The 25,878-nt window shown below is 37.3% G+C and overlaps 1 protein-coding gene across 1 annotated transcript in view; it reads left to right on the plus strand.

The window, feature by feature from the left end:
- ST6GALNAC3 (ST6 N-acetylgalactosaminide alpha-2,6-sialyltransferase 3) overlaps positions 1–25,357 on the plus strand; it is a 228,416-nt gene extending 203,059 nt beyond the window's left edge. The window contains exons 4-5 of the mRNA XM_037404629.1: positions 15,983–16,090; positions 17,720–25,357. Coding sequence (XP_037260526.1) covers positions 15,983–16,090; positions 17,720–17,906 — 295 coding nt within the window. The 3' untranslated portion in view covers positions 17,907–25,357. The remainder of the gene's footprint in view (positions 1–15,982; positions 16,091–17,719) is intronic.
- Positions 25,358–25,878: the final 521 nt, after the last annotated feature.

Raw genomic sequence — 25,878 nt, forward strand, 5'->3', positions numbered from 1 at the left:
CTATACAATGGAGGACAATACTACACAGCATAAAGATAAAGGATAATGGCATTACTCTAGAATAGGAAAGCCCTGAGCAATGCTAGTAAACCTATGAGGAGACATAAGATGTCTGCATTGTTTCATATTGTAATAATTTGTGTATGCATGTAGTTTTCATAATGATAGATGGATATAGACTATTGTATGAGCAGTTCAAGAAGAAATTACCTTTTATATTGAATAACTTCTGTATGAATGGTTTAGGGTTGTGGGTTTTCTTGCTTGCTTTGTCTGGGATCTGCAGTTTCTTTCTAACACCGGCTTCTTATCACAAACTTGCAGCCATACAACCTGATCTCATCAGATCAAACAAGTTAAATGTAGTCAGATCCGGTCAATACTTAGATGAGCAATTTCCAAGGCAATTCAAAAATGCATTAGCAAACTGCTCCATATCAGTATTCCTCTCTTGCCAGCACCAAACAAGAATCTCCCGTGCTGTTGGGGAGTTTACTTAATACATGGTTCTTCATCCTCATCCTAAATTATCCTTTATAATTGTCATGCTGTTAAACACCTTCCACATTCCCCCACAAAGGGCTGCATTTGTCAGTGTGTATGGAGTCTACCAAGAACTTTTTGAGCTGAAAGGTGCTACATAAGCAATGGTGCCAGCTCAGATACTGTATTTTATATTAGCTTTCTGCAGTCCTGATTTTAGTATAACCCAACTGAATGTTAATTTTGAAGAGCCATTTAGGTCAGCCTTTGACTGGAGACTCAGAGCACTGTTTCCTTGTCTCAGAATTCTTAGAAAAGTTCTTAGAATGCAGAGCGCAGAATCAGTAGAAATGCTGGCATATACCTGCCAGAAGGGCAAGATAAACCAGTGTTTCTATTATCATCCTCTGTGAGATGTAACAGAATGATCATGGCTATTTTTATTCCTTTTTAAGCTGTGATTTAATTGGCTTATTGGACTTAACTAAGACCTGGAGCCGGACATTGCATTTTGATGTTTCCGTTTGCTTTTACTCTAAGCCAGTTGACATAACTTTTCTTGATCTGACTGAACACGTAAGGTGAAATCTCACGCTGTGTAGACTTCTGTTGCTCCTCGGTTTTGTGTAACGGTTATAATTTTACCTCTCTTGGAGAAGATGTGTGCGAAATCTGTACATGAGGACTGAATATTGTAATGGCTAAGAGCTATGATAAAGAATACCAACTCGCTTGTCATCATCAAATATTTGTATGCTTTTTAATCATCCAAATAAGCTATAAGATGACGTCAGGGCAAAATGAAACAAGAGGCTATCAAACCCATTGCCAGAGGAAAATACAGATTAAATACAAATAAACACAAAATATAAATGGAACATGTGAGTAGCCTTGTATAATGAGAAAGAGGACATCCAACAAACTGAATAGCTTCTTTACTGTTTAATGCCATACTCCAAAGACAACTATCACAGCTAATTTTTCAAAGAAGAAAAAGTCATACTTTTCTTTTGTATTTTTTTCTGAATAAATAGCAAAATCATGGAACAATTTCTTTAAATGAATGCATTTAAGGAACTAGACATGCAACAAAAAAACAGTATTAGTGTGATCATAATTATGATTCAGTAACCACAACTTATTTTCTTGCTCTAAGACAATCATTGTCCACTGTTTTGAAGGAAAGCAGTGTGTGACATAATTATAGAGGAACTGTTTATATAATAAAGAAATCTCTGAGCCACAAAGCTAGAATCCAGATGTGTTCTTTCCACATGTTTAGGGTGGGCCCCATATTAGGGGGCCTTATTTCCAAAAGGTAGTTCTGCCTGTATACCAGGCAATAGAGCAGTCTCACAGAGGAATTCAGCTCTGGCAGAAGTGGTTCCAGTGACTTCGGTGAAGCTCTGCCTAACTGCACCAGTTATATTATACTCTTTGGTATTAATTTGGGGATTCAGTTTATATACTGTGTCAAAATGCCGACACATGTGCTCTGAGAGCTTACAGTGAATATGTCTCTTCAGAGCAAACAGTAAAATGGAGTCAGGTGGCAATCACTCATAATCTCTTATATTTATTGTTAAATAAAATGTATTTTGAATTAAGAAATTTTAAGTGCTAAGCTGCTAACTGGCTTAACCAGGCCTCAGCCCTTGTACAGCTGGTTTAAAACCCAGTCAAGTTAATCAGTAGGAGAATAGAAAAACAATAGATGATCAATTTGCATACACAGGTGCTCTCAGAAATGCAAGTGTTTTTAGAAAAATTAGTATATGTGAATAGTAATTGCTTGTTCAAAGGCTAAGTGTGCTTGAAGGATTGTGTGAGTTAAGGCAGGCAGAGAGAAGATCATGATCTGAGGAGGAGCTTGGAACCAAGGCAGAGACTGGAACCAAGTAGCTGAATCAGCTAGGACAGAGTCAGATGATGGATTCATAGAACTGACAAAACCAAGGAAACTTCTTAAAACTTCAGACATTGACTAATGATTTGATAAGTGTATATAAACTGTGCTATATCCCTTTGTTCTCTGCCGCTCGCTGAGGTGGTGGCCCAACTCTTGAGTTGTGATTAAAGCAAAGTTAGTGGTACCCACCTCTGTGTAAATTTTTCCTTTTACATTTATATATAAAGCTGAGTAGGAAACCTGGTTACGTATCAAAAGTATGTACACTCATAGAAGGAACAAAGGAATGTAACCTCTCTTTGTTAATGTTTTTTTCTTTCAGTTTTGAAAAAGAAATATTTTTATAAACATTCTGGATACTTTGTAATATGCACTTTCGCACTATTTCCTTCCTCTGGTGTGAAATGAGAATGCTCATTTCCAAAACCTCTAAAGCCTAGGCAAGTTTGCCTATGACTTTTAAATTCACATTTATGTAAGGAAGTCCAATTTATACAAGCTTGGAGAGGTTTTGTTAATACCAAGCACATCTGAGTACACCTGTCTTTGTACCTTTGCAGGATTTCACATTGCCTCATATAATGTTGGTCATGGTTTTAATTTTTCCTCAAAATGGATCTCTTTTATGTCTGCTATTTACCATCCTTGCCAGAGTCATTGAACACAAGAAATTCAGTATCTACAAGGTACAGAAACTGCTTTCTTCCTCACACTCATGTAATAGGTAATGGATGGTTTTAAGAAAGGATCTTTACTCTGTGCTTTACCTATTCATGTGTAGGATTTTGATTTCATTTGAAATGAAAGGCGTAAACCTCAGGTCTGAAAACTAATAGAATTTCTGCATTTACCTGCTGATCCATAGCCTTTAGGTTAGATTGTGTGTCAGCCAGCAGTCAGCTTGTTGAATGAAGCAATACTTTAAAACTAAAATGAAAAGATTTCTGTTATATGTAGCCTGACACCAGATATGAAGGCAGATTTCCAGTGGCTTATTATTGGAAATATTTTCCGGTGTGTCTGATAAGCAAGACTGAACAAGCTGTAGGAAGTAGACCTATTCAGATAATGCTGACTTGCAGACCAGAAAAAAGAAGAAATGTATTTTGCCTAAGTGCTGTGCCTTCTCTTGTCAAGACTGAGGACAAAATGGCTAGTCTAGTGGCAAAAGGCACTGTAGAGATCAAGGAGTAAACCTGCTGGTTTGTGAGTGTGGCTGTTGCATCTAAGCCTATTTGCTTGTATATATTCATTGTCTGTATTATGGAAGGTTTATATCTAAGTGCTTGAATGAGTTGGAGTTCTGGAGATGGGGCATATAGAAAGGACTGGGAGAACATCAAACTGGATCAGCTATTCATTTTTCGGTGAGTATAGGTAGTATTTTTTTGAACTTCAAAGGAATTTAAGATACAGACTTGTGAGGAGAGTCCCCATGAAAAATCAAGCATTGTATTCTGCTCAGAATCTCAGTCTATGTACATCCTTCATGGAAATACATTTGAACACTGGGGATATCCACAAGATGAGCAAATTCTCAGTATGATTTGAGGAGCAATCATGGTGTTACAGAATGGAGGACAAAGGAAGGTCTTGTAGATATGTTTAGAATAAGTTCCCAAAGAACCAAAGCAAAAAGATTCCTTCATTATTTCCATAACTAGATACAAGTGGTAGTTACCACAGACTGATATTTAATACAGAAAGACATGTAACACAGCTTCATATTCTTTCATCTCTTCAGATTTCATGTAGATAATAGATTACATCAAATGCAAATATAGTGCCACATTAATATTGCATGACAAATGTGCATATTTTTACTTGTTGGCCTGGATGCTTTTTTTGTTTCTTTCTGCTGTTGTTGGAAGATCCTTTTAGTTTAAAGTTTTTTTGAAAACAACTCAGCTCTTGGCTTTGTACCTTAAATGTCTCTGCTCAGGGGACAAGGAATTTAATTGCATAAAAACTGCTCTGCAGTGATTTTTCCAAACAGCTATGGTAAGATTAAAGTTTTAAATGGATTGAGTGTCTCTATAAGTACATTCACATTCATATATGTCTGGAGTAAACATGCCATCTGGGGCTTCTGTTTTATTTTTCTCTACTGCATATTTGGAATGCAAAATAAGTTTTATTTTGTGAGGAAAAATCAATAAATCATTTCAGTTGTCCTACACTTGGTATAACTAATTGTAATTAGTATAATGTCTTTGTTGGCAAGGACTTATCAGACAAGTAGCATGAAGATGCAAAGAAAAAGCCTCATAAAGAATGGTGGTGTTTTGTAAAGCTAATTGTGACGCTATCTCGGATGTGTTGTCATGTGTGATGGAAGTCTTAATTTTTAATCTGATATTCTTTCCAGTAATGTAGCTACTAATGTTACCTGAGGTTCTCTGTAATGTAACTACATGAAAGATTTTTGGCAGTTTTAAATTTTACAATTTGGTGCCAAAAAGATGTAGTCTTGAGTCATCTGCATTGTAACAAGTGGGCTGTAGTTTCTAGTTGTAATGAATTAGCTTGTTTTAATGTTTGTTAAGCAAATCTTACAGATAAGAATTCAGTTAACTGTGATGTTCTGAACATTGATGCCTCAGGAGCAGCAACAGCCGCCTCTGACAGTATGCTGTCAGCTGCGTGGCCTTCTAAAGAACTGCTTGCCTGAAGAGTTTCATTGGCAACATATCCAAGTCTTAACTAGCTAATACTGGGAATCACTGAAAAGATGATGACTAAGAGCAATATAATATGTTGAGGAGAAATCAGAGAATTTATTTACAAAGGAAAGGACCACAGTCCTGCTTCATGAATGTGTTCTAATAACTTCGGTTCACTGAAAATATCAAATCCCTGGGGCTAATTGAATTCTTCACCTTATTTGATAACTAGGGGTTAGCTTACAGTGACAGTGAGCCAGCTAGATGGTTAGTCTGACAATACTGGGTTTGCTGTTCTCAGGAAGCTATATTGTGAAAGGCTGGGAAAATTCACTAATTTGCTACTTCAGTTGATATGAAGGAAGAGATAAAAAATCTTTTAGAACATTTCATTCCCATTCCAATAAGTATGGAGATTTTTCTCCCAGCTTCCATTTGTGCAATTACCCTCCTGCAGTCTATTCAATGACTATGGGAAGAAAATACTCTGAAATTGTCCAGTGTTGAAGAAACTGCAGTGGGCTAGAAGGGAATCTACTGTGATCCAATAATTCCTCTTCCTACGAGCTTCTCTGTGGCTGTCTTCTACTTTTCTAAATTGTTCACTGTACTGTGCTTTTTTCTAAAGGCTGTGATCTAAGAGAAAAAAAATGCACCATTCTTTGCCTGTTTTGCTGAATATATCTGTCGGCAATCAAGATGCTGCCTTCAATGTAAATATTTATGTCAGTGGCTGCAGGTATCTGGCCTTCAGAAGACCCTGCTGCATGTAGTTGCATCTTGCTGAACAGAAGGGGAAAGACAAAAGCTAATGTTGCATGTCCTGAGGATCTGAGACCCTCTATTTCAAGTGGGACTTTAATTAGACCTCAGCTTCTTCTGTCCACAATGTACATCAAGAGGTGCCCATCAGAAAGCCAGCTACTATGTAAACAGAGCAATGGAGAAGGTAGGGAAAGTTTCAACAGCTCAGAGGTTGAGATTATTTGCTTCTTTCTACATAGTTAGACAGAGGTGAGTTGATTAAGAAAGCAGTGAAAGACTAGAGACATTTGGATGGAATAGAGAAAGTGAGACCCTAATATTGATACTAAACAGTAATATAATACCTATATATGTGTGTGTTGCATTAAATTTTATGTAAAAATAGAAAAAAAGAAAAGAAAAGGAAAGATAAATATTTTGTTCCTTTTTTACTTCAGGGAAAAGTTAATCTGGAGAAAGTTACAGTAGTAAAAGAGAAGGCAACAGCTGTGGTAATTAGCAGTTCATCTTCAAAGCTTGACTGATGGGTTACATTATGGCCTCTTGCGTTTGAATTAAAATTCAGACCCACACAAGGTCTATTTTTACCTCCTTTTTTTCCACTTCAGAATAATCTGTCTGGATTTAAGATTTCATTTTTGGTAAAAATATTGATGTTCCATAATCTAAAATGAACTTTTGGTTTGTGCAAATAAGCAGTGTAGACAAGAGCACTGTGGCTCCGCATTCAATTTCAGAGAATGTGGCTTTGTAACACAATGCAGTATTGTAGAAAGTTTCTATGGAACGGTACTAGTAGGTGTTGAATTTATTTTCATTCCACTCTACCTGGTATGCTTGGTGGAGAGACTTTTGCGTGTATATTAAATCACTACTTATATACATGCCTTAAATGTAAAAGAAGAAATCTCAGTAAGCATCATTCCCTGTGAGAACTAGGGATAAGGATATGTATGTTCTCCAAATAATCTGTTTCTCTTGATTATTTGACAGTTAAACTCTTTGGGTCAAGGACTGTCACATGTGACTGTATAGTGCCTTGCACAGCAAGGATTTGCAGTGCTACTAATGTAAATAATCAGTGGGTAATTTAGCAGCAAATTAGGAATTAATTTTAAAATACCTGGAAACACTGTTATGAATACCACTGCTGGGGAGGAGACAAGTTGTTGACAGAGGGATATGCACCAATGAAGGCCTTATGTGTGGGGTTTGGGTTCTCTTTTATCGGTGAATATTTGCTATTTGCCTTTCAGAAATGCAGCTTCCCACTACTTTTACAGCTGGCCTTCCATAAGCTGGTTTTGGATGAACATCCATCCCAGTGAAAAGCAAAGTTCTCTAATAAATGTGAAATGTAGGGAGAAAAACTGTAACATTGCCTTCCCTTCCATGTTAGCATCAGAGGTAGTGATTGAATTAACACAATGACTGCCCATTTTAGAAAATTTAAAAGGGTATCAGCTCATGTACGTTAGTGTGGTTTCTGCCAGCTGAGTATCTGGTCCAGTGTTGTCCCCACTCAAGTGAACAGTCAGGATACAATCTCCTGCTGGCTGTTCTTTCATTTTCACCATAGCAGCAAAACAAAATACCTTTATAAAAGCCTCTGCTCCCATCCCAAAATCACAGACATACAATGTGCACTTTTAGAAAGTTGTCTCATATTTTTTCGCTTTAAACATTAAAAAAAAATATATATGTTTTCATGAAAAATTTAAGCTGCTTTCAGCCAAAGTTAGGTGAACTCTCTTCAGTACCTTGCCTTGACAAGGTAAGAGCTAATCAAGAAATTTCTTCTGTATTCACCCACAATAGATTTCACTAAAATATGCAGCTAGGAGTAGGAAGTGCAGTTTAATACCAAAAGAAAAGGGTGGGAAAGCCTGCTTAATTAAATTTCTTCGGGGATCATGGGTTAGCTGCAGCTCTGTTTAGTTTACTTCCTCTCTGGAGAAAATTGTGCAGACCCAAGACAGCAAGTATTGATTTAAATGTAGATGCAGGAAAAAGTCACTGTTGTCTTTTTTTCTTCTACTTGGCATCAATTCTGAGTTTTGATTAATTTTTGGTTACAAAGGATTAAAATCTAAATCCTTCTGTACTCCCTTTTACACTGTGGGAATATGTTGAACCAGTGCTCGGCAAACTGGATGCAGCTACTGGTGAAGAGAAGAGCCCATAAAGCCACCCTACAGAGACCCATGGCACAAATCATGAAACCTGGGTTAAGGTTTCAGCTGTCACTCAACTTTGTCACAGCCATCAGGGATTGCAGTAAGTCTTTGACCTAGCATAGGACAAAGGAAAATGGAGAATGGTGGGACAGGAGTACACCACGGTGTCACAATTAACCTGCAGGCTTGAGTGCTGCCCAGGGAAAGCAGATTTGTCATTACCTCCTGTTTGCTTCAGCCACTGCAAGCATACGTAGTTGTACTGTGGAGCAAGTGCTATGCTGGCATAGACCAGAAGAGTTGCATTTCCTGACAAGCTCAGTCTTCCTGAGGGTGGAGTTAATTCTGCTCAGGTGATTTTTGAAGAGAAAAATGGCTGTATAAGATGCCAACAGCTGAGCCCTCAAATCTACTTATGTGAATTTAGTTTCCTTTCATTTCAAATATAATCACATGGTTGTAATGGTCGACAACTCTGTGGATCCTCTTCTGATTTAAACATCCCTTCGCTCATCAATGAAATCCAAGTGCAAATGGAGATGTCTGAAGCCATACACATCTCTTTCTTCACAATACACCCCCAGTGGGTCAAGGTTATTGGTAATCATGCATAAACTGCTTGACTTCAGATCCCAGGTGGCAACTGCAACTAGGGCACTTATAAAAGGCATCTTTTACTAATAACTTGAGCGCATGCAATAGCATGGGCGATGCCTCAGACCACAGTTTGTACTGAAGAAAGGGAAATAAAGAATTCTTGATTCAAGAGAAATCAAGACAATACGTATTTCTGGGAACAGGAGGATTAGGGAAGAGAGTGGGAAAGAAAAAAAGATTGGGATTGGGATTTACTTGTCTGTTTGCACAGAGCACAATTTGTATATGAAGAGTAGATGTGAGCTGCAGAAGCCCAATAGCTGTAGGAAATTTAGCTAGCAGCTTTTGTTCTCTACAGGGGATGCCATTCAACTTGAAAAGATTAGCACAGATTTTCCTGCACGAGAATCTCCTCAGAATAATACATACATACATACATACTTATATTGGCTGGAAGGCAGGGTTTACAATTACAGTTTTTTAGTCTTGTTTCTTTTCCATGTGCTCTGCAACAAGCTGGACCTCTATGATTATTCTTTATAAACAGGAATTCTCCTTTTCTTCTCTGAGCTCAGCAGCACAGGCGTCTGAAGGAGCCCTCTCTGACTGGATGAAATAACTTCCTTCTCTTGTTGCCTGAGTTCCCTGAGTTCATGACTGAGCTGAGATGCATCAAAGTCAGGTCAAGGAATCAGAAATAAGGCAACTACAGAACGCTGGGCAGCAGAAGTCAATTTCTCTAAGCTGCTCTCCCCCCACACACACACTTTGTTTCAGGTTTCCATGCATATATTGAAAAGAGCAGAGAAAGAGAGGAAAGAAATAAAAAAAAAAAATGTACACAACACAAAGATTGGAACTATATGCATAAATTACCTACCCAAGCAGATGCCACATGGGTTTTAGTAATTGCAGTAACAGATTCTTATTTCTAATATTGGTTTTGCCTGTCTTGCCAAAAATTGTAAATAGTAAGTTGAATACTTATGAGTGTGTTTTTTTTAAATTAGATGCTGTTGAATACAAAGCTATCATTTCTCTGTTCCCTTTGGTGATCGTTCAGAAGTGTTCTGTCTTTTTCTCAAGGCCATTTTGACATAGGATTTATGAATTGTTATATCTCTTTTTAAATCAAATCATGAAGGGACATTCTCATAGGCTAGTTTGTGACCTAGGAGTAGCCTTTACTGCAGGTTTGTAGCAAGTTCAGCTGAAATGGACTCTTAGCCTCTGTGTTCCGCTGATGCAGTAGTAATACAGATAGAAAACCTATATTTCTGGAGATTAATTGGACAATACACCACCTGACTGCAGTTTGTTTTCAGAATACACAGTAAGGATGATCTACCAAGAGTCTGGGCTAGCAGAAATGCATCACTTCTCCGTTCCCAGGTACAACTTGCTGGGCACAGCCACTATCTGAATCTGGAATGTGGTCTGATCTGGAATGTGGTCTGTGCTGTTCACAATGCATTCCGCTTGTTTAATCTTTGCATAAAACTGTACATGGTGGGTAATAAAACATCTGTCCATATATAAATGTTTCACATTTCAGAATGACCTGAAGCATGGTGTGGGCTTTTGAATGTGTGAGACAGTCTGCTCACTGCTGGAGGGGCATGGGTGTTTATTAATAGATGTCCTGCATCATTATGGAATGCAAGGCAAGCACAGGCGTGCACACATACACGTACAAAAGAATGAATAATTATGATAAACAACTGCCTAACAGGTATTTTTGTAATGCAGAGATAGCAACCATTTTTACCAGGTGAAATAAATTCTCTGTGCTTGTGTCTTCATTGCTTTTCTTGTGCTATTTTTTCTGCAGAAGGTTTATAATTAAATTATTAGCAGCAAAGCACCGAGTCTTACAGAAAACAGAATTAAATCTAGGATAGTGCTAATACTCTTCACCATTTCCTTGGTGAACTTTACTTACTCTTCTCTTGTACTGAATGTACTTCCTTTTTTCCCCTCAAGAAAACAGCTTCCTGGCATGAGCAATATATGTGGTCCTCAAAGGAGATGTGCTAGGAAAATGAGCCTTGCCATTCTCTCAGAGGTGGGGGCATTTTTCTGTCAGCCTATTCTGATCTGTCATTTACAAATCTGCTTTTGATATGAAGAGGAAGACATAGACCAAACCTGTGACTTGGGGAATGTGTGTGTTTAATTTGGCAAAGAAGAGTTGTTCAGCAGCTATATTCAGAGATGCTTCCTCAGGAAAAAAAGAGAAATCTCAGGTACAATGGTACCATTAATTTGGTTAGTATAGAATTAAGTAATGGATCACCTGTTTGTGCTTGTAGATGATTTTTCCATATTTTTAGTTGTTAGGAAACATACCATTATTCAGAAATGCAAAACCCTACAGAGACCCAAGAGGAAAAGAGCTGATTGCCTTTAACAAAGGAGTGCAGAGGGGACACACACCTTCTTCCCTCGTTCCCAAGGGTCAGCCACAGACAAGGCTGACACAGGACAAGTGGCAGAGAGACAGGCAAAACCAGAGTGTACTGACCCCCTCCCAAAAGATTAACAGTATCTTGATGCACTGTTGATACAAATAAGTACCAGAGACATGTCTACCTGAACACAATCTAAGCTAATCTTGACACCTTTCTTGAAAATATTTCTATTCATTTTGAATCACTTTGACAAATCTTTTACCATGTTGGAAGGACATTTCACATTATGAAGTCTCCACTCTGTGGATTACAGGTCTCTTAGTTTGTTTAGACCAATACCCTTATTTATACTTATTTATTAATCAAGGCACTTGATGAGCTGCTGCAAATCAAGCTGCTGCTGATTCAGTAGTTTGGTAGGAGGGTCATCTGAGGATTAGAGTCTATAAACAGCCTTTATGAAAAGATAATTTTTTTTGTCACTTAATTGGCCTGGAGAATCTTGTCATTTCAATCTGTCATTGTTGAATTTTATTTTACTGCAATATTTTGAAATGAAGCAAAAAAGGAAAAGTGTCTAGTTAATGCTTTTGGCAAGCTCTTTGTTACTTAATAGCTTCTTGAAGTCCTAAATTTCTTCATTTTTCATCTTAATTAACACTCTTAATTGACCTTCTGTGCTCTTTAATTTCTCCCAGTAAATAATTAAAAAATAGGCTTCTAAATTCTGTTCTGCAATCAGATTGACATGAAATTGCTTGTCTATGGATCATTTCCGCCTTAATTTTTTTTTTTTTTTCGTTTTTGTTTTTTTACCACTAAAGTCCCCGCTGGAAATTACAGCCCATTGAACCACAGAGCTAGAATTGATTGTGCACATAAAAAATACTGGAGCAATTGAAAAAAGAAAAGAACTTCCTGGAATTCTATGGTAAAATCAGAACTCAAGTGACAACAAGACTTTTACCCAATTTGAACTTACCTGCCCTTGATCATTAAGAAAATATTTTATGCTCCTGTTTTTCCCAATGAGAGGTTTTTCCTTCATTTAGGTATTATCAAAACATGGTTAGAGATGTCAAAGAAGATGAAATTGAGTTGCTAATATTTTTATGGGGCACTTTCTATTCCATCTTCTTTATATCAATTTCTTACAGGTTTTGTAGTATATTGGAAAGTTAGGGCTAAAGAACCTTGTCTAATTGCTTTTATCTTTAACTAAGTTTTAATTAAGGCTTTAGGTATCACACATCATAATTCTAAAAATCCTAAATGTGTTTTTTACTATTTTGTTCTAAAATATATAAGGCAAGTCTCCTTTTTAAGGTGGTGTGAGAAACTGTAGTCAGTTCTTTCTACTGGAGTTTATGGAAAGCATTACTGAAAATGCAAATTCTGTGGTCTGAGACTTACAAGTTGCAAATAACTATTAATCTTGGAGCTTACTTTTATATTCTGAGATTAAATAATGACATTTTAAGCACTTAAACCTTCACTAAGAGGAAGACAGGCAAGCATGCACTTTGTTTCAAGCATCTTAATTGATTCCATTGGTCTTTTCATGTGTTTAGTGTTGTGTATGCCTACGTAATTTTCTGAAACGTTGGATGGTATTTAGCAGAAGGAATTATATCCCAATAACTAACATTGCTTTAAGTATCCTAATAATGTAGGAAGTATGCAAAATAAGCTTACATTTTCAAGATAAACAAAGTAACTTTTTTGTGAGCATTGCCTTTTTATTGCTGCATCCAGCTGTTAAATCATGGTTTGAAAGCAAAACCATCTTTTTAAATGCATTTTTTGATAAATACTGCATTATTTTCTCCTGAGTTGTTTCCTGCCTAGATCTGGTGCCCCATTAATTTTAGAGTATCAGGAAAAGTCACTGGGAGCCATAAGGAACAATTCTGGATTTGCTGCACACATGTATATTGCAATAGATTTGCCTATAGCAGTTCTAGGGATGATGTTTAACAAACCCCTGTTTTCCCTATTTTGGCATTAATGTCCTCCTTTACTCAGATTTGTTTAGTAACACAGTCTTATGCTACACATAAAGGGAGGATTCTTTTCAGTGTGTAAAATTTGAAATTTGAATGCAATTGCAGCAACAAGAACTCTGTCTCAAAAAAGCCTTGGCCAAAAAACATGTAAAACTCTCCTGTAGAGAACGAAATTGAGTGCACAGTGTTAGCATAATAACAAGGGCCGAGACATTGCTTTGCTCTACAGTTTTATGGGATGATATTTTAAAACGTATTCAGAGATTTATGACTTTTTAGGGACAGCTAAAATTGTTTTCACATTTCTAATACTGCTTTCATTAGAATGTTGAAAGTATGTTTACAGTATCAGATTGAGTTCTAAGGTGTTACCAAATCATCCAGAATCCCTACAGTTTAAGTATATTCCCTTGTATTCTTACGTATCTTCAGAGGAAAAAATGGGAAGAATGTAAGTGCTTTGTTTTAAAGTATATAATCTGTATTCTGTCATGTACTTCATCTCCCAGGGAAGGTATCTGGGAACTCAGTCTGCTGTTTTTATTTATCCTGCCAGTGTAGTATATAGATGAGAGGACTAAGGTCCAATGGTATTAAAACAAGACATGAAATATTGATTAATTCTTTTTTTTAAATTCCTTTTTCCTCCTGAGTATAACAAATTTCAGATGCTACTGTCAATATAGTACTCTCCAATAAACCTTCATTATCGGAAGGGTCCTGATCTTCATAGTGTTCTTATAAATGGTTATTATGATTCTAAATGGCTTTTAAAGCTCAAGGCTAGTGTTCTTCTGGTGCAAGAGCAGAAAGCAAGTTAGAAGCAGTGCAGCTTTTTATCATCGCAGAATGTTACTCTGAAATAACATGAATCAGATTGGGAATTCTCTTTGCTAGACAGTAGCAGAACATTCTGTTTGAAGAAACGATCCTAACGGGTCAGATGAACAGGTGTACAGTTTCATGGCCATAAAGGTGTCAAGTAAAGAAGCACAATTATAGTTGGTGTCCACCTAACGAAACACAAGTATTTGACACTCTGCCTTTTGCTCCCACTTGTTATTCTTCGGTGTTAAGTGAACTCTTTATTTATTGTTTCCAGAATGGTCCTTTACAAAAGCAGCTAAACAGATAACTAGGAGTTTTTCCAAGGAAAAGGAAAGATAGGCATAGAAGTTCACACCAGCTAACCCATGAAAGATGATAGACATGGGCAAGGAAAAGATGATGTAGTTCAAACTACTTTCAGTGTTCTTGAGTACAATAAAACTCTCTGAGAGTTGAAGTAATTGTTTTTCACTGGAAAAAAAAAAAAAAAAAGAGAGATTTGTTTAAACTGAAGTGTACTGGAGTTTCTTTAGGAATGTAGATCTTGGAGCTTTTCTACTATCCAAAATAAAAAGTATTCATCAGAGAAGGAATTTGAATCTCAGTCCTGTATGTGTCAGGTAAATGTCATTATAAAGGTTGTACAACTACTTTTTCACCCATCATCTTAATTAGCATAGTATTTAGTCAAACTTCAACAAGAAAGAACAAGGAAGTAACACAGAATCTGAGCCAAAAGCCACTGATTGGCAGATTTACCTAGGAGGCAGGAGTATGTTCTCGCTCTGAACCAAGAAGAAACACCTGGGGTTGGTTCTGTCTTGTAGCAAATTTGGGGGTTATAGGCTGGATATGTTGCTGTACGATTTGTTTTTTCCCACATGAAAGCTTTATTCCTACCCTAAGATGAAAATGTTTAAGAAGATTTTGGTGATGAGGATAACTGATTCACACATAGGCCTACTTGGGAGTTCTTTTGCAGCAAAACATAATTGTGTGCAAAACGTAGGCTAATTTAACTTATGATGGAGAACAAACTGCTCCCTGCTGTACCCAAAAGCTAAGAGCTAAAATATGTGGCATCAAGCTAAATTATCCCCTCCTCTCCTTCACACCTGACTCTCTCAAACTGAGCTAAAGTTGAGGCTCTATTAAGATGGTTTTATTACTTTTGTGATATCTTTCTTTCAAAATTGGACACGTTATTTTTAATTTTAAAGTCATTATTTTCATTGGTTTCAGCCAAACTGAAACCAATACATGCACAAAGTTGGACTTCAACAAGTTTGTAAGTAGTGAGGGCTAGGTCTGGTCTTATTACTTAGGAGGCTTTAAAGCAGTAAGTCTTGCTTGTCCAGATTACATGGGTAGCTCTGTTGACTCCTAGTCCCCCACTGGTAACACTTGCATTAGTAGAGTGAACAGGATTTGGTCTGTATAACAAAGCATGCATTTGCTCACATAGCCAATGTGTGAGCCAAATCCTTACATGTGTCATTTGTTCTCACTCATATAGGTAATACTTTTGGACTGATTTAATGCAGCTGGCTATTTGAGGAAAGGTTATCAATCTGGGCACTGTCCTCTTGTGTTTTTCTCTCTGTTATGTTATCTTAAGGAATGATAACACAGACTTATGTAAAGAGATATGCACAGAATTTTGGTTTTCAAAGCCTTGAATTAGATGGTTTTCTGCCAAAATGTCCTTAAAAGTTTCCTTACTGTGTGAATTTTCAAGCTGAAGATAGCCCAGTACAGATTAAGATTTTTCCCACAGAAGATGATAGTGCGTACTCACATGCACACAGCACAAACTGTGCCAGTAGTTTGCTTTTTGGTGAATTCATTTTACACACTTCACCAATCACTATCTTTTGGATGTAAAACCAGATTATTTTCTGTCTAATGGGAGATGCATTGTTTGATTCAGATATTTAATGTGGTATTTATTCTGTGGACAATAGCTTGAGGCCCCCAGCTGGGAAGAATGAGAGGGTATCTATAATTCAAAATAATTGTATGGTTTTTGACAGATTGTCAAGTTGCTTAATGCCTTTTGTCCCAGGTAATAGTTTATATTTCTTTGATAAAATGTTGATAATTTCTCATTGCAATTTGTTTTGTGTGTGTTGTATTTTTACAGAGTCCAGTCAGGTTCGTATCTGAGTACGGGTTGGTTTACCTTAATTTTGGCTATGGATGCCTGCTATGGAATTCACGTCTATGGGATGATAAATGACACCTACTGCAAGTAAGATCACAGGAAATTATTTTCATGCATCTACAACTCTGATGTCTTGCCAAAATTTCACAATTGATTTCAACATCATAAATTCAAAAAATGGATCACGAGGTCATTTCCCAGTGTTTTACGTTGATGTGACACTATTGTCTGCATATTTAGTCCTAATATGGCATTTGCTGTTGATAAAAAAAATTACAAAAATCTAACATCAGATGTCATAAGGAACTTTTTTTAATCCAAGTTCTTTTGCAATTTCTGAATTAGCTGGAAACAAGGTATGTTCATACTTTTCTGACAAAATATACTTACTTCTACTGTTAAAACAAATCTAGAGAAGAAATACAAATATACAGGTTCTCTGAATACCAAATATACCTGGAAATGAAAGAAACTGATTAGCCCAGGGTAGTTACTCAAAATTACATTTCACCACGATGGAGCAACCTACTGGAACTTTCTAGGTTATATATGGCTTGCTTTGAGTGGTAAGGGGTTTCTAATTAGATAATAAAACAAGTTCTGTGAGCTTTATCACAGTAAACTGACATAAATTCCAAGCAACTACTGTTAGTGAACTTACAGTGACAATGAATTAATCCTATTGTCCGAAGTATAACTCTAAACACGATTTTTGAAAGTCCAAATTAAATGCTTTAATCTGCAGTGTATGGTAGAAAAATATAAAATGTAACTATTTCTCATTCAGAAAAGCAGGAAATGTCATAAACAATGTATGATGCTAGTGCAAACCTATTCTTCTGTACCTTGGTTGTTTCAAGTCCTGCATATAACCAGTCCAAGTGGGTCCTCAGATCCTGGAGTAAAGCCTTTGTGCAGACCCTCACTACACATTCTGTGTTACTTCAGTGTGGGACTCATTACTGGAAGACCCTAAACAAAAGAGAAAAAAAAAAAAAGAAAAAAAAGAAAAAAAAAAAAAGAAAAGGAATTTGAGTCACAGCTGTTTAATTAGGGTATCTTAACATTAAAGGCTGATTTTTTAGAACTTGCAATCTCACTGATTGAGTCATCCAGATGGAACGAACATATGCTGTTCTTTGTTTATGAAAACACAGTAGACGCCCTGAGATGAGGGGTGACAGGACTAAAGTTGTCCTCACAGAGTTCAGTCAGGCTGGCATTGCATAGCCCTGATGTAAAACCAGTGAACAGCATGATAGCACTTCGGTCTGTTGGCAACAGAGAAGGATGGGCTTCCTGAAAGCTGCAGTACTGACTGCATTACCTACTTATAATGTGTATTATTCTTTTAAGTGCCTTGTTCAGCCAGTTCAAGAACCAGTTCCAACAGCTGGGACTATCCAATGAGAAGACTGCTTGAGGATGGAGCCTCATGGACTGAGTTCTCCCAGGTTAAACAAAATGTGCAGTCCCCATAAGAGCCAGCCCATCAGCTTCTTACTGACTGATAAGATCAGTGTATGTTGAGATACTCTTAACTTCATTTTCTGCAGGAAAATTCATAGAAATCATGCAGTAATGAAAGCCCATATATAATTTAGCAAAGGAGCTCACATGCTGACACGTGGAAAGGATTACAGATAATTCAGGTGCAGTATATATTCATGTTTTTCTTGGAAATAATACTGAAGTGTATCTTTTTTTTTCCCCCAGGTCAGAAGGCTTTCGTAAAGTTCCCTACCACTATTACGAGCCAGGAAGAGATGAGTGTGAAGAATACTTTCTGCATGAAAATGCTCCGTATGGAGGCCACAGGTTTATCACAGAAAAGAAAGTGTTTGCTAAATGGTCCAAGAAGCATACAATAATATTTACACACCCCAACTGGACAGTGTCCTGATACTGGTTTTCTTAACGCTCCCTTAACAGCATATTACAAAAATGTCTCAGTTTACAGTAATTTTGCTTACACCCGGCTGGCCTTTCTCAGCCTAGGTAACACTAAACTAAAAACTAAAAGAAGACAAAGATGGTGATGGTTCAGCTGTTAAGCAAAATTAATCATCTGTGGAAAGTAGATACATTGTTATTTCTTAGGGTTTTACTCCACACAATGCACTTTATACTTTAACTGGATTTTACTTCAATGCAGTAGCAGTTAAAGACAGATGAGATTTCCTGTATATACAGGTGCACACAGAGAACATGGTGGTCCTTTAAAACTTGTCCATCATCTTAATTAATTAAAATTAGTATTTGTAGCTCATTTGCAGTACTGCAGCACTAGTTCCATTTGCAGTATTAGTAGAAATTTTCCACAAGATATACAAGGAAAAATACAGACCTCCAAGGTCTGTGAGTGAGTAAATTTTAAAAACCATCTGAATACATTGATACATGTGAGCACTTGCATATATGGTAAAATTAGAGATGAGCTAGACATGGTTCTTGAACTGCGCATAACTTCTGCATGAGAAGATATTATTTACTCAAGGCTCCTGATTAATTGATAAATTCTGAAATGCAGCTCCCTTCCACCCTGTTCAGGCTGCATCATCTTGAACGATGTGTTTTGTACTTTTTGAGGCTGTTATACCACAGTTTAGCTCCAGCAGCATGGCACTTGGCAAAGACTGTTTTGCAGCCTATGCTGAACCAAGCCTGCTATCAGTACCCAAGCTGGTTACTGTAGATCTGTCTCACAAACATCTCCATTTACTCCAGTTGTGCCTTTGAGCTGCTCCAACATCCAAATCCCAGTACTTTGACAGCATTTCCCATGCAACCATCCTAACTTTTTAATTTTAAATCTCCACTTTCTCCATCTTTAAAAGCAGGACAGTATCTATCTACCTCACAAGGGAGTTGTGAGGATTAATTTAAGTCCATAAAGCACTTCCCTGAGGAAGAATGCTACAGAGCATTTATTCTTAACACAGGAACAGTGGTGCTTGTCATTTATTCTTGTCTGTTGGGTATTTGAAGAAAGTGTCCAAAATCTGGTGGCAAATTGTTCTGGTGGCATCCACATTCCTGCTGAGGATAACATGTAATATTGAGCTCTCTCAGCTTGTATTGCTTTAGATGGAGTTGAAAGAAATCACCACCTCACAGTATTATCTGCACATCAAGGGGCAGTTCAAGAATTATAAAATATACTCATCTCTAGTTGAAATACAGATTTCCAAGCTTACTCTCACAGAAAGTTTTCAACTGCAGCAGACTCATTTGTAATATGATCATAATTCAACTACACATGTGAGTTTTATTTAAACTGTATTTAAATTAATGCTTTAAGTTTAGAATGTGTCCTACAAATATTTTAATATCTAGAATGTCAGATTCAACACTGTAATAGCCAATACTGTGAACACTTGAAAGAATTACGTGTGGAACATGACACACAGGGTTTACTCACACTACTTAAACATTAACTAACAGGAAACTTTGTATGCTTTTGTAAATCATGAAAAAGGGAAAGGAAAAAGCTATTTTTACATGTAAGTATTTGTATACTGACTATTTCCTATTGTAAATTTGTATATATAAATTTATATTTTATATGTTCATGGCATATATATTCTCTCATTAGCAGCTGCAACTCTTAGTGTTCCATCTCCTGATCATTGGTTTCTTGTTCCTGTTGGTAGATAATTCCAGGGTATCATCTCTCTTGCCTCTTCTATTTTCTACTGTAAATGCAGCTTTCTGGTTTTATTTTTAATATAGCTCAGCTTTCACTGCTTACTTTAGGGCTGTAAGTGTTCATGCTGGTTGTCAGACAAAGGCTGGAGCTATGCTTATGATCCTGGATAAACGTCTATATTCATATACAAGCTCTTTCCCAGACTTCTGGTGTGACTTGATATCTCACCTTCCTGTTTGGTAAAGGAGAACAATAATATTTTCCTACTCCCTGTCTTGACTGACTTTCTTGTAAGCTCTTGAGATGGATGCTCTCATTTGCAATCTATTTGTATAATGCCTTGCTGAAGAGGTGCCCAAAGTTTCTGAAGGCTACAGGCTATGCTATAATATACACATAATTTGAAGTGGCTGCTTCTTGTCCCTGGAGTTTAAAATCAATCGTAGGCTAATATAGCATAGAATGAAATCAAGAAGGGGAAGGGTCATGGATGGATGAAGAGTTGTAATAGCAAAATACAGTGAGCTAGATTTATCGCCATATGCATATGCATCTCTTCAGCTGAGATGGATGGCTGGATAGATGGAAAGCTAATAAAAAAAAAAATTCTAATGCAGGATTTGAAGAATGCAGAACATGCAGAAATAGGGAGAATGTTCCACACACGTTGTACAGGGCACCCTGGGAAAACCTATGGCTCCCTTGTGGGAAGAGGAGCTGAAAAGAACATCAGTCAAATTGAACCCGTATTTAGAAGGTCTTTGGGTTAATAGAAGGGTACTGTAAAAGTGCTGCACATGAAAGTGCAGTTGGGCTGGACAGGCTTACATGAGAGGTGGCCTCATGAAGCAGAGTCTTTCTACCCAACAAACACAGCATAAGGATTCTGCCCAAATTGTGTTCACATGCAAGGCAGCTTTTAAGTCTGAGAAAGTTTTTAAGATAATTAAGACTTGCCAAATCACCATAAATCTGTTGTAAAATCTGTGCTTCATACTGAAGCTTCTTGTAGAGCTGCTTACATGCTGTATGAAACAATATCTCATGCAAAGGGTAGCTAAGAAAAATACAGCTCTAAGAACAGCTAAATGTGCAGCAAAATTGAGAACATCATTAGAGTGCAGTTGTCACAGAGCAAAATAAAAGTGTTGCTCTCTGCTTGGATCCACAGTAAGAGCAGATCCACTTTTAGAAACATTGCAGCAGACTTCATTCACACTTGAGTAAATGAACATCAGTTCCCTTATTTAAATGAGCCCGTCTTTAGTATAAACTAAACACATATTTGCATGATTTTTATTATATGAGTAAGGAACTGTGACCACTGTGTTAAAGATGATTCTACAAAGAAATAACTGCTGAAATCTGTTAAAGATCAGCACTGTGGTACTGAAGAAAGAATCTCAGTACTCGGTTGTGTAGTAAGAGACCTTGATGATTCACCTCTGACATCAGTTAAGACATCAGCTGAGAATCATTTATTAATTCTTTAAAATAAACCCTGCTACAGTTCACCTGAATGTAATCAGATCCTAACTGCTTATTCATTCAAACAGTCCTAGTTAAATCAACTACTCATTTATAAAACAGGCAGGGAGTTTACCTGAGGTTTTCAAAATAGATCTGCATATTACTGCTAACAGAAGAAAACTCACGAATCATTTGGCATTTTTATCCATCATCCAGCTAAGTAGTCACCAATGTTTTTCTTTTATAATGTAGTTATTTCTTTTAAAATACCCATTTTGAAGGGGGGGGGGGGGGAAGCATATATTGTTTGGGTTGCTGTAGGCTTGGTACTAATAAATGTTTAAATTTTAATACACTTTATGTTTTATGTTGCATTACCATCTGATATTTTTTTTCAAGGAAAAAAAATTAAATAGGAGCAGAAATTTTCCTAAGGAAAAAACCAAATCTTTTTGACTGGCTAATTACTAATTCACAGGTAATTAACTAAGTAACATAAAAAATGGGTTTTGTTTTTCCAAACAGACACAGCAGACATAATCCCAACTTTTTCATCCCCACTACATGTCCAGAGCGCATGCCTCTGCTTATAACAAGGCCCCTTCACAGAAAAAAAAAAAAAAAAAATAGTCTATGTATCCAGCCAAATTCCCTTTCCATCTGGGCTGGGAGGCTCCATCTGCAGACTGTTTGTATCAGTTACATCAGTAAGCAGGAAGGACTGAGGAAGAGCTCTACTTAGGAGCAGATGGTGTTCCAACTTCTAAAAAATGCCCCTAAAGGGCTCCAGGAGAGGAGTACCCATTAATCTCTTCTGGAAATACTTCACTGAAGTATCTAATTTCTTCAAATGTGTTTAGCTCCTGTGTAAAACTATTGTCCTCTCTCCAGTAGGAATTACCAGCAATGGGAAAATATGCCCTTTACAGGAAAAAAATAGAGGAAAATTCGTGTTGCTAAAGATTTCTGTGTAAACAGCACCAGGGATGAAGAAGTCAGCCTGACACAAATTATCTGAAGACTCACTGATTTAGGAATCTCTGAGGACTCAATTCAAAATTAATGGAAATCACTTTGGCCAGTTCATGAACACAGCACCCATCCCAGTAAATCTTTGCACTCTTGGGCACTAAGGTAAGCAGTGGTTTGTCTGAGAAGTACCATGTGCACGTAACGCATTACATAGTTAATAAAGAGGAGCCCAGCCAACACTTGGATGGCTGATGCAGATGGTCTTTGTTTATCTGCTCATGGGCTGAACAAAAGTAGGACCCCATGCAAAGACAGCTGGCAGCAGAGTACAGATGCTCAACCAGAGGACATGTCTAGTAAGTAAGAATTAAATAAGTAATCGCTCATTAATTATAACTGGATGGTATCCTTAGTAGGTAGAAAATCAGAAGCACTCTGCTTATTGATACTTATATTTTGCTGACATATTTTTTCTGCATGTATCTCAGAAATAGTATATGTTTTTAGTTGGACTTGAGCAAGTTTGGGGTTTGTTTATGATGAACCATAGGGTACCCACAAGACTGAAACTCTATGTTAATGTCAAAGAATCACACGGGAGCTGTCTGTGGGCATTGTGATGTACTGCATACAACAGAGAGTCATATATTTACTTAAAAAGTCCTGTTTTTCCTGACTAGGTGTAGTTATTTTGACGACAAAGTGTTTCATTTTCAGCAGATGTGTCTCATTCTGTTCCCTCTTTCCTGAGAGGACACACAGGGATGTGACTTAACCATGGGGGAGTGAAGAATGATATGGTAAATAATCAACCACCAGATTCACATCTATTTTTCTGGCTATTACTGTGATGTATAGCTAATGACACAGAGAAAAGCAAGGGTTTTGTACACCTTGTATTGCATAATCTACAGAAGCTTCATGTGTCTATTCTGGATTAGAGTTTCCTAGGCAAACCCTCCAGAAAGGGGCTGAAGAAGAAAGAGGCCTCTCTCCATTGAAAGAAAGGGCTTCTGTGGAAGCCATAATAACCTGCATGGCATACCTGGGCTTGCTGCTTCAGCTTTTGTAGGCTCCCCACCCAGCCACAGCCCTTTCCAGCTCCATTGGATGAAGCATATTCTCCAGCTGATTTATGCAGCCTGTGATGTGCACAAAGTCTGCCCCGTCCTCCCCTTCTGTGGGGCCAGGGGAGCAGTGATGCTAACCTAGGCGTGAGGAGTGACAGGTGTCAGAGCAGGGATGCTCTCTAGGTAGCAGAATGATCTTGCTTCAGGCATGGTTTCACCTCAGGTGCTGAACTCATTTTCTTTGAATGTGGTGGGAAAGATATCACTGGGTTTTTTTATTGTTTTTGTGATTAACTCACAAAGAGTCACCATTTTATGAGTGTGTTAAACAGCTGGTTTTGTGTCTTTTTTGCATTGCTTGCTGCTGTTTCTGGGAATTCCTCAAGATATGCAGCTGTCAGCATTTGCCACTGCTGTTCTGATTTACTGGCCATAAAGAGACCATAAACTTGAACTAATGCATGTTCTTACCATGTATTATGCATGATGGCATGTTACACAATTTATTCTCGCACTAAAATAATGTAAATTGAGTGTAAACTTAGTTTAAGCAGCGGAAGTAGTGCTTTTTCTTTCTCTCTTATCATGTGTTGCCCAGAGCACTTTCCTGGACCTCTGTAAGTGACATTAGCAGCTGGCAGCAAATAAATTGTCGAAACCAGTCAGGAAATGTTTACTAAATTTGACATCTTTTCACTGGAATATCAGAAATAGTTAAACTTGCTTTTGTGAACCTACTCTAATGCTCAAAATCACAATTCTATGTTCCGATATAAAGAAATCTCACATCTAAGTGTAACACTGCGAATTACTTTATTGACACATAGTGTTAAGATGTTAGCAGGGCAGTGATCACAAATTTTTGACATTTATAGGAGTATCTTCTTAACGGGAACTGCACATGTAGAAGATTTGTTGAGATGCCTGTAGTTTTTTCATATTGTTGCTGCTGAAAATAGTATTTCTGAGGATGGCCAGAGGAAAAAAAAAAATAAATTATGTACTCACTGCTTTTTTGGCTATTCATCTATCCCCTCAAACACATATGCAAACACAAAAAGTGTCTATAGGTAAAGTCTTTTTTTCCAGATAGTGGCAAGTAAGAACAAATAAGACTATTCTACATGGTAAATATAGGTTATAGTACTTTTTGATTCATGTTTATTCTGTGTATTTCCAAAGCTTATGATTACATTAGTGAGGCAGTAGCTCAGCTGGGTCAGATCTGTAGCCTGACACTGTTGGTGCTAAGGACCTGATCTCCACACCCTGCACCATCTCTAGTTTGGTCCCGTGGGTTGAATGCCACTAGTGACTGGAGCACATCTTTTAGTTTCATCCAAAGGGAATCTAGTTCACATCCTTAGGACCACTCCGTCATTCAAATTAAAGCTTGTTAAGTGAGGCCACTGTATTGGACTGCCCCACAGGAAAGTGAAATTTCTGCTAGCCCATCTTTTGGCTAGATAGAAGCATTTTCTTGTTGTTTTTTTTTTTTTTTTTCCCGTCTCAGGCTTTGCATGGGTACTTTTTGCATAGGCATTTTTCCTTCAAAACTGAGATCTGATTCCTTCTGTCAGATCATGGGAATCAAGGGCTCCTAAATCCTTCTAAAATTAGCATCCAAAGATGCTCCATAGATCAGGAATGTGGTATAAAATGGAGTAATGCATCACGGGTACAGCGTGGAAAGTGCTTAGTTTGATGAAGAGTTAATTCCACTTTTGGATGTGATTTTATCATTAACATGTTGGATGGTTTTTTATATACCAAATGACATATAAAAAATCCCTTCATCACTTTCCCAGGTTATTTTTGTTCTCGTGGCCTTCCAGATGTATGTGTGTACATATGCTTGTGTGCATGTACATACAGTGTCCAAGCATTCTTCTGTTCTTAGACAGTTGCTACTATATGCTGCTAACATAAACTTACTTAGAAAGTTCATGTTACGCTACTTATTACACGTATTCTTTGGTTGCCTTTTTGTAATGCTGACAAGTGTATTCATAATAGATATCACTGTAGACTTAGAAAACTTTCATACTATTTATACTTATTTTAGATGTTCTGCCATGTGTTTTCTTGCTATGTGCTACTTAGTTTTTGCTCCCATTTGGAGAATGTGCTTCTATGTACTTGAAAAATTGTGCCTGGGTTATTTTAAAATATGAATAAATGTGTAAGATTTGCCAATTGTCTGACATAATTTATACAAGATTTTGTGCTAAAAAAACGTTATTCTTATTTATGTATATGCCACTATATTAATACCTGACAGTTCACTGAACTCAAAGATCTATGTTCTAGGAAGTATTATAATCTGCTGCACACAAACATAAACTATGCCTAAATTATTTCTTAATTGACTTTAAAGACATTTTAAGGCATCTATCCTAAAAGTAATGTTGGCTAAACTCAGCCACAAAACCTACACTTAGGATAGCTCATGTTTTAATTTCTGCGTGTTAAAACATGCATTGCATGCACACATGCACACAGAAACAGAGATTTGTAGGAAAGGTACATTGGGTCATATCCAAAAGGGTAGATCCTCCAAGCAGTCTCAGAGCATAGCACTCTCAGAAGTCAAGTCACTGGAACCCCCAGGAGTGGACATTCAGCACATGCTTGAGAGCGCTGTGTAAGACTGAAGGGCTGTGGGAAAGATCACATTTCCTGAGGAGGTGCAAACCTCTACCTGCAGGTACGAT

This window comes from Falco rusticolus, chromosome 11 (genome assembly GCF_015220075.1).
Source record: "Falco rusticolus isolate bFalRus1 chromosome 11, bFalRus1.pri, whole genome shotgun sequence".
Lineage (NCBI taxonomy): Eukaryota > Metazoa > Chordata > Aves > Falconiformes > Falconidae > Falco > Falco rusticolus.